Source organism: Podarcis erhardii, assembly GCF_964252035.2.
Source record: "Podarcis erhardii genome assembly, chromosome: 6".
In the NCBI taxonomy this organism is placed as follows: Eukaryota; Metazoa; Chordata; class Lepidosauria; order Squamata; family Lacertidae; genus Podarcis; species Podarcis erhardii.
Window position 1 is genome coordinate 41,823,692 of NC_138510.1, and position 17,953 is coordinate 41,841,644.

Sequence of the window (17,953 nt, forward strand, 5' to 3'; positions counted from 1 at the left end):
AGGTAAAAGTGGAAAGCCACATTAAGCTGGGGAAAGCAAATGCATAAAATAAAAATACTTTTCCTCTTTCAAATCCAAAAGCAGCAGGGCATCTATCCTGAATACTTAGTTGAAAAATATATTAACTTTGGAAACCAAAGCTTCCGAAATTATTTAGCAGGACACGTTAGCATTGAGCCCAGTGGAACCAATTTGTTTGCACCATTTACGTGCCAGCCAGTTCTGATGAGTTGTGCTCTCTTATGACACTTGATACACATGTACTTTAAATTATATATTTATTAACAGCAGGTGCGTATTGTAGGCCATGGACAACTTGAAATCCACCACAGCCCTTCAGACTGTCAAATAAGGAGATGAAGACCAGATGGAGAGAGCCTGATATTGCAGGTGCAAACATGACATTTTCAAGTATTTCTACTTTTGTTTTAAAAAATTAAGATCTTATGCCCTCTTTTAAACAGCGTTATGATTTGCAGACATTTATGGTAAAAGAAGTTTTGAAACCATTTCAGAGCACAATAAAAAACAGTATGTGACACACTTTCTTCCTGAGTGTACACATGGTATTTAAATATACTTTTCCTTATGCTATGTATTCAAAATATGCAATAAAAAACTTAAGAAAATAAAGAAAATGGCTTAAAAACTGTGATTTTTCTGGTGATTTGTGATGTTTGGCATTCATTTTATTCCTCTACTTTGCTTTTAGCAATTGTTTTTGTTTTTAACATGAAAACATGAGGGCGGGGGGAAATATAAACACAGAAGCTGAAAATTTAAGGATGTCCATAGAAAGCGGGTTTCCTTTTTCCTGTTTCCTTTGCCTTCCTTTAATGGAATCTGGTGTCGACTAAGGTATTCTAACACTTTCTGACAATGCCATTTACCTAGAGTGGATTGACAGCAAAATTGCAGGCTGAAAGCAAAGAATGAGTTCACTTTTGTGGCTGCATAACTAGCCTTGCAACAGCTTCATTTGGTAGAACTGGCTCTCTCCTGGCCATTACCTCAGAAAACTCTTTTGCACGCATGCAATATAAGCAGCTGAGAGAGGCACAGAGCTGGCGGTCTGCTCACAAACCTTGCAGACAGGAAGACTCATTAAGGAGTCCCTGGTCATTGCTTTGTGAGTCTCAGAGGAAGTATCAGGGGCCTTATTTAAACCAGGTGTCTAGCAGACAGGTATACCAAAACCTGTCAAATGAAACTGGGGGTGGGGTGGTGAGCGTGCAGCTGAATAAGTGAGTTCAATGGGAGGTGTGCATTTGTCTTGCTTATCTGCACAGGGACTGCTTTGTGCTGAAGGCAGAGCCTGTCACTGCAAAGACAAGGTCAGGCTGAAACGGAAAGGATAAAGCGAGCCTCCTCTGGTTCCCAGGTTACAGGATGGGAGGGATGCAATTTTTATTGCCATGTGGAACTGACTGTTCTGAGGTGCTGAAGGGTTATTTAATAAATGCCGAGCGGCTGTGTTTGAAGTTAGAAGGTCAGTCAAATATTCCCTGTAACCTTGGAGGGCTTAATCATGCCCTGAGTGCTAGCCGAGCTATTGAAGAGCAACCATCGCAAACCGGGGGATTTTGGCTTTCGCCTTTTCTTTTTCATCTGGCTGAGGTAATTCACAGATTGGAATGCTGTGATTCGGTGGGGGCAGGAGTGCGAATGGTGGCAGGGGGGTGGCGGGAGAAGAAAAAAGTCATTTGGACTCCGTATGTTTGATTTTACTTCACAAGCTTTGTGCAAAGAAAAGAATTGTTAGGGCTTTGCTGGAGTCTCTATGATCCCCAACGAGAAGTTCAGGCCTTAGACATCTTTTCATCTTAAGATGAAACCTCATTTTAAAAACAACATTGCAGAGATGGAGTGAGGGAAATGACTGGTGCCCACATTGCTTCACATTGCTCTGCAATAAGGCCAACCTCAAAAGCTGTCACTTAGTTCATATTCTTCGTGGTTAAGTTGGCCTCCAAGCCGTTGCTTAACGTTGATTCATGATCATGCCTTTTGCTTGCCTGGATGGAGGATTGAGAGTTGGGAGTGGGGGGAATGCTGTGTTATTTTTCTAGAAAAAGAGGTGTCAGAACTGACTATGAACAGCCTCCCTTGTTCTCTTATAATGGCAATGATACCCACCTGAGAGATGCCAGGACTGAGTTCCACCAAGTTCCGGCTGAAAAATAGCCCAGGGGGATGTACGTGCATGTCGAATTTAGCCTCCTTTACAAAGGTAACCTTTACACTCATTGCTCCACCTATCTTTTGAGGTGATGTTATTGTTTTATTAACTGGTTTCATTGCATCTTTTATTTGAGTGTGACCTGCCTTGAGATAGTTTGTGAGAAAGGCTGGGATATAGAACGTGTGAATGAAGGGATGAATGAGTCAATACGTACCAAATTCATGATAGCAATTCTTCATGCCCAATGTGGGGCTCAAACCTACAGTGATGAAGCTGTACTCTGCCGCCTCGGCTAGCCACGCTGGTGTAGGAAAGGTGAACGATTAGAACATCCATACATTACTGATGCCAAATGGAAGCCAGAAGTGGATGAGTGGCTTTGCATCAACAACCATACCACAAAGATAACATGTGAGTCACTGGACCATAGTCAGAAACAATGAGGCGGAATGATGGAGATGAGGGGCAGCCACCCAGTGCTTAATTTCTAATGTGAGAGATGCGAGGCGACCCATACCTAAACTGTGTATTCATGAAAGGCATTTGTGGTTTCAGGTGTGCATGGAGGGGGGGGTGCCTCTGGCAAACCCACCTACAGCGTGCATTTCATACTGAAGTGTTTGAAAAAGAAATCCTTTCCACATAATATTGTTTATAGAAACAGCTTTTTCAAAGATGAGTTTCTGGTGGCCTTTGTTGGGAACAAAACAACAAAAAAGTGGGGAGTGTCAAAACTATAATTTGTGGGGAGGAATCGTGGATTGAATCCAGGGGTAGATCTACTATGAAACTCATGAAGCTTAAGCTTCAGGGCCCTAATCCAAGAGAAGCCCCAGAAGCGACCTTAGTCCACATGGCTTAAAAAATTTGCTTTAAAAAGTGCATCATGCATATATGTAACATTTCCCTAATTTTCATCCCCTCCCTCCAACAACTCAAACTAAAAGACATAGGACATTTTTGTTCACACCAGTGACTTTGGCATGAGATAATCCAGTACAGCAATTTTATTGAAAAACTGAGATGTAGTAGTTAATTTAAAAAATATATGTGGTGATGTGTTGTAGAATAACCCAATTAAGAAGATAGCAGTGGTTACCCAGACCTCATTGCTGATTGCGAAGGGCTCCCCCATAACAGTTTAAACTTCAGGGGCCCCCAAATGTAGGCCCACCACTGATTGAATCTGATTGTGGATGGCAGCAGCTATCCATGTTCAAGGAACATAGGGTGCTGCCTTCTACCAACCAGGTGAGGCCTTGCCCATCTGGTGCAGGACGATATTCTCTGATTGTTTGCAGGGTCTCAGGGAAAGATGTTTAACTGGAGATGCTAAGGATTGAACCCTTGGACCTTTTGCTTGCAAAGCATATGCCTCACCACTGAGCTTGGTCCCCAGTCCCTGGTCCCCCCCCCCCAATATATAGAGGTTTTAGGTGGGGGAGCCGAGATTCATTCTAGGTGGAAAACCTGCCATTCTCTAATGCACTGAGCATTTGGAACGGTGCTCTAAAGTGAAAGTAAGAGATGTTCTGTTGGAAAGCAGGGAAAGAAACCCAAGCTTTTCTTTTCTCTCACCTTACTTTGTATAGATTTCCTTGGATGCTCCTGTCCTTTGCCTGTCCCAGGGGATGCCCCAGTTCACCTTTGCTTGCTTCTGTGGGCTCCATGGCTTCTGCAAGATGAAGAGGAAGAAGGAAGAGCCCAGCGCTGAGCAAGAGACAGCGGTGTGACCTTTCCTTTGTGCATCACCTTACACCTCTCTGTTGAGTTGGAAGAGCACAGCAACTGTGGTATGATGCTGTTACCCTTGTAGGCTGCCTCCTGCCCACTCTCATGGCTCTGCTCTGGGGGGGGGGGGACTGAAGGGTGCAGCATCCACCAGCACAGGGATGCATGTGGCCTCCAGACAAATTTTCTAGAGCCCTTAAGTCAATTTCAAAAAAGCCCTCTGCAAGGTATTAGTTTAGACCTCTGGGAAGAGAAAGCTTTCCCTCCACCAACAGCCTGCTGTGCAGAGAGACAGGACAGAAAGAGAGGATGTCAGAAAGTGAGAGAGAGAGAAAAAGAGGTGCCAGAAAAAAGAGAGAGAAAAGGGGTGACCCCACTCATTTTTTTGGTCTGGCCTGTTCTGGCCCTACCCACAATAATCATGTGCCCCTGACAGAATGTGGCCCTCAACAGGAAAAAGGGTTGCCCGCTCCTGTACTAGCATCTCTGCATCGTCATAACTATTTTTAACATCACCATAGATTTGTGGAGGTGTCAACGGAGAGGTTGGAGCAAACCAAAGGAATGGTCTTTCTGGTGGAGGCTGAGTGGGGAGAACCTAGCTCCATGTCCCCCACAGAGATGCTGCCCCTCTCCTTTCGGCTTTTTCATGGAGCTTGATGGATTAGCTCAGGAAGGAATACTGGCAGGAAGAGATGAACCCATTATGTGAATGATAGCCTCTCTCATCAGTGCCGGCAGTGGGAAGAGGAGAATGTGGAAGACGTTAATCTGCTTTATTACATTTATTTCTCTCTCCTTGTTTTTCTCCCCTAGAGACTTTGCAGGCTTGGGGGGGGGGGGAACGTCGCTCTGTGCAGACAGCAATGTAACTAAGGATCCAGAAACCAAGCTGGGCAAAATGGCAATTCTACACGGTGTCCTATTTGGAATTACCCTGAGTCTTAGAGACGGTGGGTATCATGACTTAAAAGGTTCTGTTAGCTTCTTAAGATACCACTTTACTGAGTTTTTTTCATCTATTGTGTAAGAAAGCTGCCTGCAAAATCCTCCGGATATAATCAAAATTAATTTGAAAGTTCATTTAGAAACAAAGCACTAATGTGCTTATATTGGATTATCTTAATGAACATTCTGTCATACACTTTCATATAAAATCTAGTAGATCTCCCCCTTTCTATTGAAGCGTTGCCACTTGCACATTGAAAAAGAAGAAGAAATTCATAACAAACAAACAAAATATAGAGATGCAATGCATCACAGCACAATGGGAAAAGCAGTGACCAGGTGACCTTACGTGCCTGCTCAGTCTGCTGTCCCAGGTCCTCACACCTGAGGGGCAAGTTGAAGACCTTGCAGCTCCTCCTCCTTATGGTTTTAAACTTAACTTGGACTAGATAGTCCTCCCAAGAGAGGATGTCCTCAAACAGAAGATTGTCCTATGTAAAGTAGGACACATGGCCACCCCATTAATTGTTGAGCCCATTTCAATTATTGAATAAAACCAAAGAAGGCATGAAGGAGAAGGGAGCCTTTTAACTATATAAATATACTTGTTTTAACTAATTTTAATATTGTATTTTTCCATTGTTGTAACCCAGCTTGGGACCTTATAATTAAGTATGGGATATGAGATCAAATTAATAATAATGAATGAACAAATACTACCACTATTACTACTACTGCAGGCCGCCTGACCCTTGACAGTGTAAAATTTCTTGAGCTGGAACTATCATTCTAATGCATGGTGTTCCAGTGTGTTTATATTAGGGTTGAGGAACTGGATCTGGCTAAAGAGTCAGATGCATAGGGGCCAATCCTCCATGGGCCACTTGGGCAGATGAGAAGGGATGCCTACCTGTCAGTCACCTGACATCAGCTGACTGAAACTGCAGAGGAAGATTGTTCCTTCATTTGTGATCCCAAATTGAATCAGATACTTTAAAAATTTAAGCTATGGCTGCAAAGGAAGACTCAAGAATGCACCCCTGATGCTTTCTTTGTAGCCTTGGCTTGAATTCTGCCCTTTTTGAATATAACACCTTTTTCTGTCATCAGGCACAGGAAAAGTGGGCATGGATCACCCAAGACAGCCTGGTGGGCCGACTTCTGAGACCATTACTGCTTTTTATCATGAGGGCATAATTTGATGCATGTCACGCCACATATCTTTATTCTATGGGGCACAGGAGATTAATACAGAATAAATCTAGCCCTGGAAGTATCCGATGAGCTGACTGTGGATGGCATGCAAGTTTATCTTATGATAAACTCTCTTAACCTTTCCAAGCTTCTCATCTCTGCCAAGAGACCAGATTTGCACCATAGTAGAAAAGCTGTACATGGTGGTGACTTGAGCCCTTTTTAGGAGGACTTACAAGTCTGGCTGATTGCCAAGAACCACACAGCAATTGTTCTATTTTCTTATCCCATAATGGGAATGTAAAATTTGTGTCCAGTAAAGATGACCAACTATGAGCTAAATATGATGTCATTCCAGGGAAGGGGTCCCCCCCTTTTTTTTGTAAAGAAAAAATAGAAACTAAATAGGTTTTAATCAATCTTTGTCAAGTTCTAGGGAATGATGTTGCTGTAGGAGATGGCTGAAATGTTCCAAACCTGTAATTCTAAAGAGCAGTAAAATAATGGGCATGAAGCCACAATGAGGATTCATCTCCTCACAGAATCAGTTTTAAAAGTTCACAGGAGTCCTTTTCTCCTTCTCATTGCCATGGAGCTGAATGGAGACACTCATACAAGACTTTGGCTAGTTCAAATATACAAAAAAAAAAAAAAAAACAAGGCTAGGAAAGCAGCCTAACTCATCTACCAATGGAAGTCACCCTGGTACAATTTGGCCATCACAACAAAGAGTGCTCTCTGGATACCACCACCTTATACATGGTTACTTTGGACCAAGTCTCACTGAACTCAGTGGAAGCTTATTTCTGATGTAGGATCCATATATTTTAGATTCATTGTCTTCTCAAAGAGCATTCAAAATGCATTCTAACCACATTTTAGCCACAAAAAGTGTGCAAGTCTCATCTCCATAAAATAAGTGTTAAGATTACCTTGTTGCCATTAACCCCCCTGCTTTAAGATGTTGAACTATCTATGCCGCATTGTACAAATCTGGGGGTGCTAGCCAATAGGCATCCACCAGAGCTGACACTTCTGCAGTTTAGATTGAACCATGCTGAAAACTGCATAACTGGGTTTTTTCCCTCCAAAGCTTGCACCAGGACAAACATACACAATTACTTGGAACTACCAAACCATCTCACATCATGTTTAATAAGTCCCCCCCCCCCATATACATAACTATATAGCCCTTGATGTTTTCCAGATGAACTGCTCACCACCATTTTCAAGATAAGTTCTTCCCCTCTAAGGAAGCCATTTCCAACAAAACTTATTTAATATGTTAATCCCTGTGGAAGGTAATAATGTAAGCAGAGTGCACTATCCCCAGTTTCCACATACATGTACATTCAGACAAGGCTGTATCAGAACTACCGTAATCAAGTGACATTGTTTTTGCCCTCATCCTTGTCTCTAAAATTACATTGGCAGGCTTCAGTGTTGACTCTAAATCATATGGCTTAGAGCTGCTTAACCTGCTAGTTTATATTTTCCAAGTATCAATACAGTGGTACCTCGGGTTACAGACGCTTTAGGTTACAGACTCCACTAACCCAGAAATAGTACCTTGGGTTAAGATGAGATGAGGATGAGAACAGAAATCGTGCGGCAGCAGTGGGAGGCCCCATTAGCTAAAATGGTACCTCAGGTTAAGAACAGTTTCAGGTTAAGAACGGAACTCCAGAACAAATTAAGTTCTTAACCTGAGGTACCACTGTACTGCAATCTATGGATGCAAATGACTCATTTTTGGTTGGAAACATGTGCATCCGAAAGAAACATAATAATATTTGCAGTTTTTTAACTTTGAGAAAGGTGTTAAAAAATGAATGAGCATCAACAGTCAATATAGGTGAGTGGGAAGTTAGTCGGGGTGTGTGTGTGTGAGAGAGAGAAGAGTTTTAGCATTAAAACTAATTGCCTACAACTTTGCTTCAGGGTATCTTTCAAGATAGATAATATACTGTCTGTCTGGATAAATATTAGTCTTGCTCAGAGCCAGAATGTCTCCCAAATGTTTAATGGTAGGGTAGGAAACAAAACTGTGTGTGTGATGAAGCTTTCTTCAAAGTTGTGCTTTGTTTTGATCTTTTGACAGAGGTGATGCTGCCAAGACAACTTTCATTGCACCCGTTTAAGGTAAATGACAAGTTTTTGTGACCAGCTGGACGGGTGCAGGACATGCACAAATTGGAGGAATGAAGCCAAGGAAGGGAGAATGAGTCAAATACCTTGTTGTACAGCTTCCCAAGAAGAAACTGTGCTAAATTATAAACATGAACATCTTTCCCAACCTAAACCACTCTGCTATGTACACTTGCACTACTAATCCTAGAATCTTAAACTGTGAAATAGGAATAAATCCAATAATTGTGTTATTTCTGACTGGCATTTAAAGGTATTACAAAAATATAAATATCAGGTTAATTTCAGGTTGTACAGTTACTTCATTCCAATATTACCTAAAGTAGAAAGGATACTTTTAAAAAATCATAATACATTTGTATGGGGGTTTTTTGCACTGAGGCTGATATGGCTATAAGAAGCACTTTATTTCTACAGGGTCAGTAGATACATGTTTTGGGATGAGGTTAGTCCAGCATCTAAACGTTCGTGGCTTTGTTGCTCGCAAGGATACAGTCCCTCAGGAGATAGAAACAAAGAAAACCAAACATCTACTCAGTATCTCTTACCTTCTACTTATAGCTTATTGCTATAACCATCTCATGTGTTCTCTGAATTTCAAAACCGAATGGCTGGGTGGTCAGTGAATTTATGAATTTTTCAGAGGGTGGCTGAAAATGTTTTATATTATTTTGTCTGGCCATAGAAAATACTGCAGTGACCAAATCTTGTCATAATTATCATTGTAAGCAATAGGCACTATATTGAAATTGGTTGAAATCCTGTACATATTTATGTATGCAGTATAGAAAACTGTGGGCTGGATTGATTCTGCATCTCTGATTAATGTAAAGAATTGTTATCTACCCCATCTATTTACTGAATGTACCTGCAGTCAATTCGCACAGTCACATTTATGAGTGACCACACGTGTATATAGACCACTAATGATTCAAGTAAAGTCTATATAGATTTATATATTTATCTATATACAATTATAGTCTAAGTTTACTCTTAATTATGCTGGAGCCTAGCTAGTGCACAGCAATTTATTTTTATTTCAAAATGTCCTACGTTCTCTGAAATACATATGTGTAACCTAGAAATGGGCATTGGTCAAACCCAGCAACTTTGAGATCCTTGGATGTACACACCTTGAACCTACCAAAAACATTACAAGGCAATTATATATCTTTGTGAAATAAATTAGAAACTCAAATGTTTCTTTAGTTAGGCTCATGAAAGCTGCTTTTTCCACAGGGTGGAGAACTTGCTGAGAAGTTACAAAGACACACAGATAACTCTTTCTGTCTTTGCTATATGACTACAACAAGTTCCTCTTCTGGGAACAATGATACTGATTGTGTCATTGGATATAACAGTAATATTGTATGTATTCAGGGTCGAAGGTGCTATACAAAAGCTAAGTCTTAGCGATAAAGCACAAGCTTCAGTCCATTCCTTTTGACAAACTACTTAAACACCTACTTATATCTAGCTGTAGGCTTTGAGAATCACAGCTACCTTGGAAGTTAGTTCCTTTGAACAACTTGAGCACAGAGTCATTGAAAAGGGATGGAATTAAGTGTGCCTCCAAACACTTGCTAGGCCAAACCTAATGATAGTGGTCCATATTCAGCGTTACTGTAATTCCCATGACCTCCATGGATGTTCAAAACTCTCCACATTTAAAGGTGTCCTTATCAGCCAACCAAACCTCCTCTGAACAGTGCATGAGATTCCAGGGGTCTTGGCACTTAAACAAGGTTTGTGTTTCATTTGGAAAATTAAGGCACATATGCAGTGTACTGACTTCCTGAACAGGATAAGCGGCATAGCCTGTATTTTTACACTGCTCTTTGTATCTTCCCTTAATACTCCAAATATGAGCTAAATGATAATATTTACTAGTTTAAGAATTTAGGGGGATCTGCCTGACAAACCCATAACAATATGTGTACTGCCATTAACCGTCAACCAGGGTATTGAGACTCACTATATAGTCATTTTCAAGCCACCTGCATTGATTTAAAACACTGGGGGATCTAACTCATCCAGAATGCATGTATCATCCATGGGGAATATGCCAGTGGAAATCCCTGCACTTCCTAGATGTAAATCTATGTCATGGGCATCAGAAATGGTAGCGATTGTGGTATTGGAATGTCTGAGGAAACAGATAAAGGCATTGCCTGTAACAAAAGGAGCAAACAAGAGTAATTGAGGGCACGGGCAGTAATACAACTCGGCATAGACCTTGAAGCCTTTCCAAGGTACTCCAGTGTGGTGTAGTGGTTAAGAGCGGTAGACTCGTAATCTGGGGAACCGGGTTCGCGTCTCCGCTCCTCCACCTGCAGCTGCTGGGTGACCTTGGGCTAGTCACACTTCTTTGGAATCTCTCAGCCCCACTCACCTCACAGAGTGTTTGTTGTGGGGGAGGAAGAGAAAGGACAATGTTAGCCGCTTTGAGACTCCTTCGGGTAGTGATAAAGCGGGATATCAAATCCAAACTCCTCTTCTTCTTCATCTGAAAAAGTCTGATGCCTCCAAGTTCAATATAAAGGATGTCACGTTTAGGGAGCTTTCTTCTGTCATAATTATGGGTCATGCCCCATATTAAACCTCCACCTGCCCCCATCAGTGGTAGCTGTTACCTGTTACACATGCTCTGTTCATCTGCGATACTTTGGCCAACTTTTAGAGCTGGCAAGACCAAACTGTGTAGTAGTTAACAAGAGACAGTCAGTTGGGTCATGTCAGGACATATCTCTGCAGCAGGGACAAGCGAGTCTTAAATGTTCCTAGCATAGCCCCACAGTCCATCCCCCTCTGCTGCGGACAATTTGTTCAGATCTCACTGCATGGAAAATCTTGAGCCTATCTTGAAGACTGAATGCTTTCTGTGTCTTGTTTTGTTTGCTCACATTGCATTCCCCCCAAAAAACTCCGAAATGTCTATTCATGCTTCTTTGCGGGAAACCCCCTGGACATAAGGGTAGATGAAAATAGATGCTGTTATATTAACTATTTTTAGATCTCATTGTAATTGTGCCTATCGTGCAGAAAGTTCTTGCCTTGCTATGCCATACTGGTTGGTCTGATCTGGATCTCCAGCTCTTGTCAGTAAAAAGGAGTCTTACTTGAATTGAGAACAGGGAAACACGAAGGCAGAAAATGTCCCCGAAGCAGGCTACATTTGTTTCTTCTCCCCTTTTTGCTCTCTGGATTCCATCATATAGGAACCTAAATAGAAATATTCCTCAGTAGTCTTCCAGCCTCAGTAGCCATAGAAACCAGCTATTTTTATCTATTTTGCATGATATCAATAAATGACTTTTTCTACACTGGATAGACAGGTCAACTCAGCTTCCTGCTAACTGGATGTCCTTAATAAGCCATGCATATCTGTTGTATAATATTGTACACTGAGAATAGAAAACAGGATTGTTTGTAAGTGCACAAAGGATTCTGCTATGTAGATAATTCACATTCTATTAAATACCCTTTCAGAGAGAGAAAATATTTACGAGAATTTTTAGAATACACCCTTTGTAGTATTTTTTTTTAAAAAATGTATTAAGAACCAGGTGGTGGTGGTCATTTATCCTTGATACACAAGCATTCGCTTTTAACTAAGATGACAGCTTTTTTTAAAAAAAGACACACCACAGTGTCTCCTTAAGATTAAATTAATGACTGTGAGAATATCATTGTAACACTAAAGAAAGCCAGCCAAAAATAGTGTAATTGTTTTATGGAATCCAGTCTGTATTTGCTAAGAGGCTTTTATAAAGCAGGATAAATAATCAAATTTGTATGCTCAGTAATCAAGTGCACTTCACAAAAGAACATAATTGCAATTTGTAATGCAGGATGCTTCTCCTAGGATTTCCAGTCCCGCAATCGGATGATTATGGTAGCCTGCCATATCTCTTTGGAGTCCTAAATGTTTATCCATTTATTTACATTGCAGAGATGAAGGCATTACAATACATGTAAAACATTTATTTGAAACCTATACAGTAGAGTCTCCTTTGTCAAAACCTTAATTGAAAACTTGTTATCCGAATTCACTGTGTACTTCAGAACTTTTGTATCCCTCTGAAAATAATATTTCCATTTATATGGCCCACTGAGTATTTGAATGCTTTGGATGACTCCAAGGCCATTTCAACACACATATCTGTACAGAATTGCTGTATGTGCCCTTAAAATCCTATGAGCCTTTTGGTTGGGGAAATTTTTCTGGTGAAAAAAATGGTGCTAAAAATACATATTCATGGATTGTATGTGATATATATGATATATATTGATACAAAGTAAGGCTCATTAACATCTTGCTAGATGTTACTGAGATTACCTTGCTAAAATGAAAGAGATCATTCTGCATTCCCCAAAACCTTAGCTAAGATAAAATCAGAGAAGTCCCACTGACTTTATTACTGATGCAAGCCTGCTGAGCATGTTATATATACATTCCAGTGCTTCTCAACACTGACACAGCAGGACCCTCTTCCAATTGGATCAGTAAACCCCTCACGGCACAGCTGATTTTCTTTTAGCACTTAACAGATATATTTTGGGTTGTAACAACATAAAGCCCAAAGACTTCTGCTCTAACAAGGTGGTTTACAAGGTTGTATTATAAATTATAGATGCCTATCATGTCTGTATCTTTCACTGAAATACTTGCCGATCGATTGGCCTTCTGGCTGATTAATTCCCTTTTCTTCCCAATGCCTGTTTTCGAACCAGCTTGCTTGACTTCAGTTCCTTCCTTTGTATTTTCTTTCTGTAAACTATGCACTTGAAGTAAGCACTTTTTTGCTCTAACTGTGAAAGCATGCTTAGGAGAGCAGATATGTTAATTGCTGTAATAAACAGACTTTATTATTATGTCTCTTTGCAGTCTATAAATTACATCTGCTGTTGCTTGATGCTTTCTTTATTGTTGCTACGGATGAACTGAAATACACCCCTAACCTGAACCACTGCTTACTTAAACAAGTGAAAGGAGCAAAAAGGTAGAAACACTTGCTGACTATCATCAGGAACAGAAAGCAAAAGGGTGGCTGAAAGGGAAGGCAAATGAGACCACTTTGCTGGAAAATGAGCTGCCCACCCTCCTTTTTATTATTCAGTATGATGCAAACCACACAGAAATAGCACAGCCATTGCAATGTTTTCAGTTAACAAGCTTTTAGATCTATATACACTACCCTGGCAGCCTAGAATATCCAAGATGTTTGGGCCACTGGGCCAGGAAATTCAAAAGGTGCCCTCCAGAGTGGGACATGCCTAATATCTTGCTGTTCTTTAAAGCCATCTCCAAATCTGATGCTTAATGGTAGGATGAACTCTGCATGACAATGTGGAAAGGAAACAGAATGAGTGGGAACGTCCTCTTAAATCCCTGCTGATGTATCTAGGCATATCCACCCTGGCACCTCCAGGCAGGGGTGAAGAAAAACCTGTAGTTAGTGTAGACCAGTGAAGGCCAAACCTGGCCCTCCAGCTGTTTTGGGACTACAGTTCCCATCATCTCTGACCACTGGTCCTGTTAGCTAGGGATGGTGGGAGTTGTAGTCCCAAAACAGCTGGAGGGCCTAGTTTGGTGTAGACTGGTGTAGACCAAGGATGAGGAATCACAGGCCTGGAGGCCAGTGTAAAAGCCTCTTCCAAGCCCTCATGACTCTCCCTTGGCCATACATGCTTTCCAGGCCATGGCCCTCACCAGCCCTGCTTTGTATTCTCCTAGGATGTGGTTGCCTGGCTGGAATATATATGCAAACTTGGGATAGGATTGCCTGGATGGAAGACAGAGGGAGAAACTAGTCTACCATAAAGGTAAAGGGACCCCTGACCATTAGGTCCAGTTGCAAACGACTCTGGGGTTGTGGCACTCATCTTGCTTTATTGGCTGAGGGAGCCGGTATGACTAAGCCGCTTCTGGCAAACCAGAGCAGCGCACAGAAATGCTGTTTACCTTCCTGCTAGAGCGGTACCTAATTATCTACTTGCACTTTGACGTGCTTTCGAACTGCTAGGTTGGCAGGAGCAGGGACCGAGCAATGGGAGCTCACCTCGTCGTGGGGATTCGAACCGCCGACCTTCTGATCGGCAAGCCCTAGGCTCTGTGGTTTAACCCACAGCACCACCCACATCCATACAAACATAATAAATTCACATTTGCTGATGTGCCCACTGTTGTCTCTGGTCTGTTCCATTGGCAATGCTTTTTACTATAACCACTAAAATGTCACCAAATCATGACAAGCTTTCCACTTCTGCAGAAGTCTATCAGGCAAGATGCTACACAAAGTATGGGGGAGGGGAGGGGGAAGTACAAAAACTAGCCTGGGTGTTGTAACCAGGTCAGCTTACAGATTCAGTTCCAAGATGAAGATTGCAGAATGACTGGCCTCTCCCAGGTGTCAAGAGTCATGAGGATCCTCCTTACCCTCTCTCCTAGTATGTTGTGTAACATATTTGAGTTCTGGGGAACTCACAAATTTGTTAAAATTTTGTGACATTTTGGTTGGTCCTAAGAAAGCTATTGCTCAGGGAGATCTTGAGATGAAGACTGAAACCAAAGAAGCATCCAAAAGATGAAATGTTGTAGTTGCAGATAACCTCAGCTTCCCTCACAGGTCTAATTCCAGCATTTAATATACTGGATAAATAGTAAGATGGGTATGTTCCCTAATACCTTTTATTGCCTCAGATATTCCAGGTTCTAAAAATAAAACTGCAAAAGTTGTCACCAGTTTTAAAGAGACTTGAAAGATTTATTTAAACATGATGGTTTGTGATATATCTGTATAACTTTATTTTCAAGGTCTAGGCCTTCATAAGACATACCTGAATGTATTAAAACAATACAAATACAATTAAAAAATCAATAGAAAGATAACCAACATAAATCAGATTAAAGCAGCAAAAAGAATACAGAGAGCCTCCTTTTTTAAAAAAAACAAAAACAAACCCCAATCCAAATAGAAAGAAACCAGCCTTTTATAATATTTCTAGATCACTTGTCTTTTTTGTTATTTCACAAAGAGAGCAACCCTAGTATGAGAAAAGGACATATGAAACACTATCATCTATATGTAGCCTATATCCAAAATCCAGGAAGGTCACTTGAAACTCTGTAAGAGATCAATAAACCTCAGATTTAAGCCTTATTTGATGTGGAGAGCTCCAAATCTAGTAATCTAATCCAAAATGAAAAATAAATACGAAAGAAGGGAATGTGTACTAAAGGTATAACCACGGATGATTGTCAGAGACGCTGAAGGAAGTCAAAAAATAATTATGATTTGTTGTATGCGGGATTAAATGAATAATCGGATGGAAATTTATAAAATGTATAACAATAAAAATTATTATATATATAAAAAAAGAAAAATAAATGTGTGAACCACCCTAAAGATGAAGTGTAAAAGAACCACAAAGCCTTTTACACTCAAATCCCTTTCTCTGCTTTAATGGTAAGATATATTCCTGTGAATTATTAGATCAGCTTCCTATTCCTTAGGTAAGATATAAAGAACAAAGTAGCAGCAGTCTGTATCAAAACAAGTACAGGCTTCACAAAGCTTTTTCCTGGGATATAAAATGTCAACACAAACTTTATTATCTATTGCAGTGGTGGGAAGACTTCAAACATGCAAGATCTACTTGTTTTTCCCCTAGAACTCAAGAGCAGGTAAAGGTAAAGGGACCCCCGACCATTAGGTCCAGTCATGACCGACTCTGGGGTTGCGGGGCTCATCTCGCTTTATTGGCCGAGGGAGCCAACGTACAGCTTCCGGGTCTGGCGAACCAGAGCAGCTCACAGAAACGCCGTTTACCTTCCCACCGGAGCGGTACCTAATTATCTACTTGCATTTTGACGTGCTTTCAAACTGCTAGGTTGGCGGGAGCAGGGACAGAGCAACGGGAGCTCACCCCGTCGTGGGGATTCGAACCGCCGACCTTCTGATCGGCAAGTCCTAGGCTCTGTGGTTTAACCCACAGCACCACCTGTGTCCCTTAGCGAAGTGCAAAATATTGGCTTAGAAAGAGAAACAGACATATACTTAGAACTAACAAAGAGGGCACCTCTGGGAATAACCCATCCCAGAATATTTTTCAGTGTCGGAACTGAAATAAAAGTCCTTTCACACATAAATCCATTCTTGGTTTCTACCCCTCATCTATGCTTTTTTTTGTTTTTTGTTTTTTGTTTCAGTAGCCTAATTTCAGGAGGAAAGCTGAAGTTATGGGAGTCAGAAATCTTTGCTAATGATCTGGTAGATCTGGATCAACTTTTTGCCTACCCCTGACTCTTGTATGTGGGTCATTAAAAGTTGAATAAATTATACCAGAAACTTCAACAAACATGATAAAAACCCCATTTATTATAAGATACAAGGCATTTAAAGATATCCTAAGGTAAAACTTCAATAGGGGCTCTTCCAGAAATCAGCTTCCATAGGGACAGCAGCTGCTGATCTGAAAGTACATTTTAACAAAAAAAAAGTGCTGGTAAAAGTGCTAAAAGAAGTATTTAAAAAGCAAAGAATTCAGAGAATGGGCACATAATAGCCTTAAGAAGATGAGGTCCGCATGGGGCAACTGAGATTAGGGCCCTGAGCAGACTCTTTCAGAGGTCCCGAGAGGTCCAGGCCGCTTCCAGCTGTTTAGGATGCTAGTGATAAGAACAATTTAAAAAGATGACATATGAAAACAATTAGACACCAAAAACTGGTTTTGCTTATATAAACAGCAGATCTGAGAAGACATGTTCATCAAGGTCCAATTTTGTGCCATCAGAATCAATGTATTTTTATGAATATTTGTGAGCATTTTAAACTCTTTAACAGGAAAAAATCTGTATCAGTTAACAACAAAACTACATTTAATTTGCTTAAATTTGCAGCCCTAATCAGACAGAGTGTGCCACTTTTGGGGGGGGTGGGTCTGATGCACATAAAGACAAGGTGTAAAACTTATCTAATGCCAAAAAACAAACAACTGTGTGAGGTCCCCACCCTAAATCAATAAGTGTCTAAATTTAATGCCTTAGCAAAATGGCCTTCCTGCGTCCCCCTCTGCTTGGCCTTTGCCCTGAGTGCACAAAAAAACATGGCCCTGGAACCTGTCTTTTACTTCACAAAACAGTTAGAAAGAAGTGATTGATGCCAAAGCTTGATAAATAGCAGCTTAGATAAGAAAAAAATTAACCTGAAATGGAGTCAGTGGAAGCTATTATTTCAATGGCACTTCCATGTAAGCATTTGTTGGTTTGTACCTTTATTATAGGTATTCAGGGATGCGGGTGGCGCTGTGGTCTAAACCACTGAGGCTTAGGCTTGCCGATCAGAAGGTCGGCGGTTCAAATCCTGCAACAGGATGAGCTCCCGTTGCTCGGTCCCAGCTCCTGCCAATCTAGCAGTTCGAAAGCACCTCAAAGTGCAAGTAGATAAATAGGTACCACTCTGGCGGGAAGGTAAACGGTGTTTCCGTGCACAGTTCTGGTTCGCCAGAAGCGGCTTAATCATGCTGGCCACACAACCTGGAAGTTGTCTGTGGACAGACACCAGCTCCCTCGGCCAGTAAAACGAGATGAGCGCCGCAACCTGAGTCATCTGCAACTTAATTGGTCAGGGGTCCCTTTGCCTTTATTATTTAACCCAGGCCCACTTCACATATAGGTTAGTTTTCATATATCCTTTCCCCCAAAAACACCAATGCCTCTTTGGTCAAAGGTCTGCACATTTAATTTTA

General features: G+C 41.1%; 1 protein-coding gene across 11 annotated transcripts in view; it reads left to right on the forward strand.

Annotated features, from left to right (window-relative positions):
• Nucleotides 1-13,078, forward strand: part of BLACAT1 (BLACAT1 overlapping LEMD1 locus) — an 80,363-nt gene extending 67,285 nt beyond the window's left edge. For 5 of the 11 annotated variants that reach the window (XM_081865290.1, XM_081865295.1, XM_081865291.1 and 2 more), the window contains 4 exons: nt 289-1,617; nt 3,775-3,975; nt 4,730-4,866; nt 8,157-13,078. In XM_081865290.1, the coding sequence (XP_081721416.1) occupies nt 1,390-1,617; nt 3,775-3,915 (369 nt within the window). In that variant the 5' untranslated portion in view covers nt 289-1,389 and the 3' untranslated portion in view covers nt 3,916-3,975; nt 4,730-4,866; nt 8,157-13,078. Of the gene's footprint in view, nt 1-288; nt 1,618-1,668; nt 2,594-3,774; nt 3,976-4,729; nt 4,867-8,156 lie in introns of those variants that run through there. The other 6 variants (XM_081865297.1, XM_081865288.1, XM_081865296.1 and 3 more) reach the window with 3 other exon arrangements.
• Nucleotides 13,079-17,953: the final 4,875 nt, after the last annotated feature.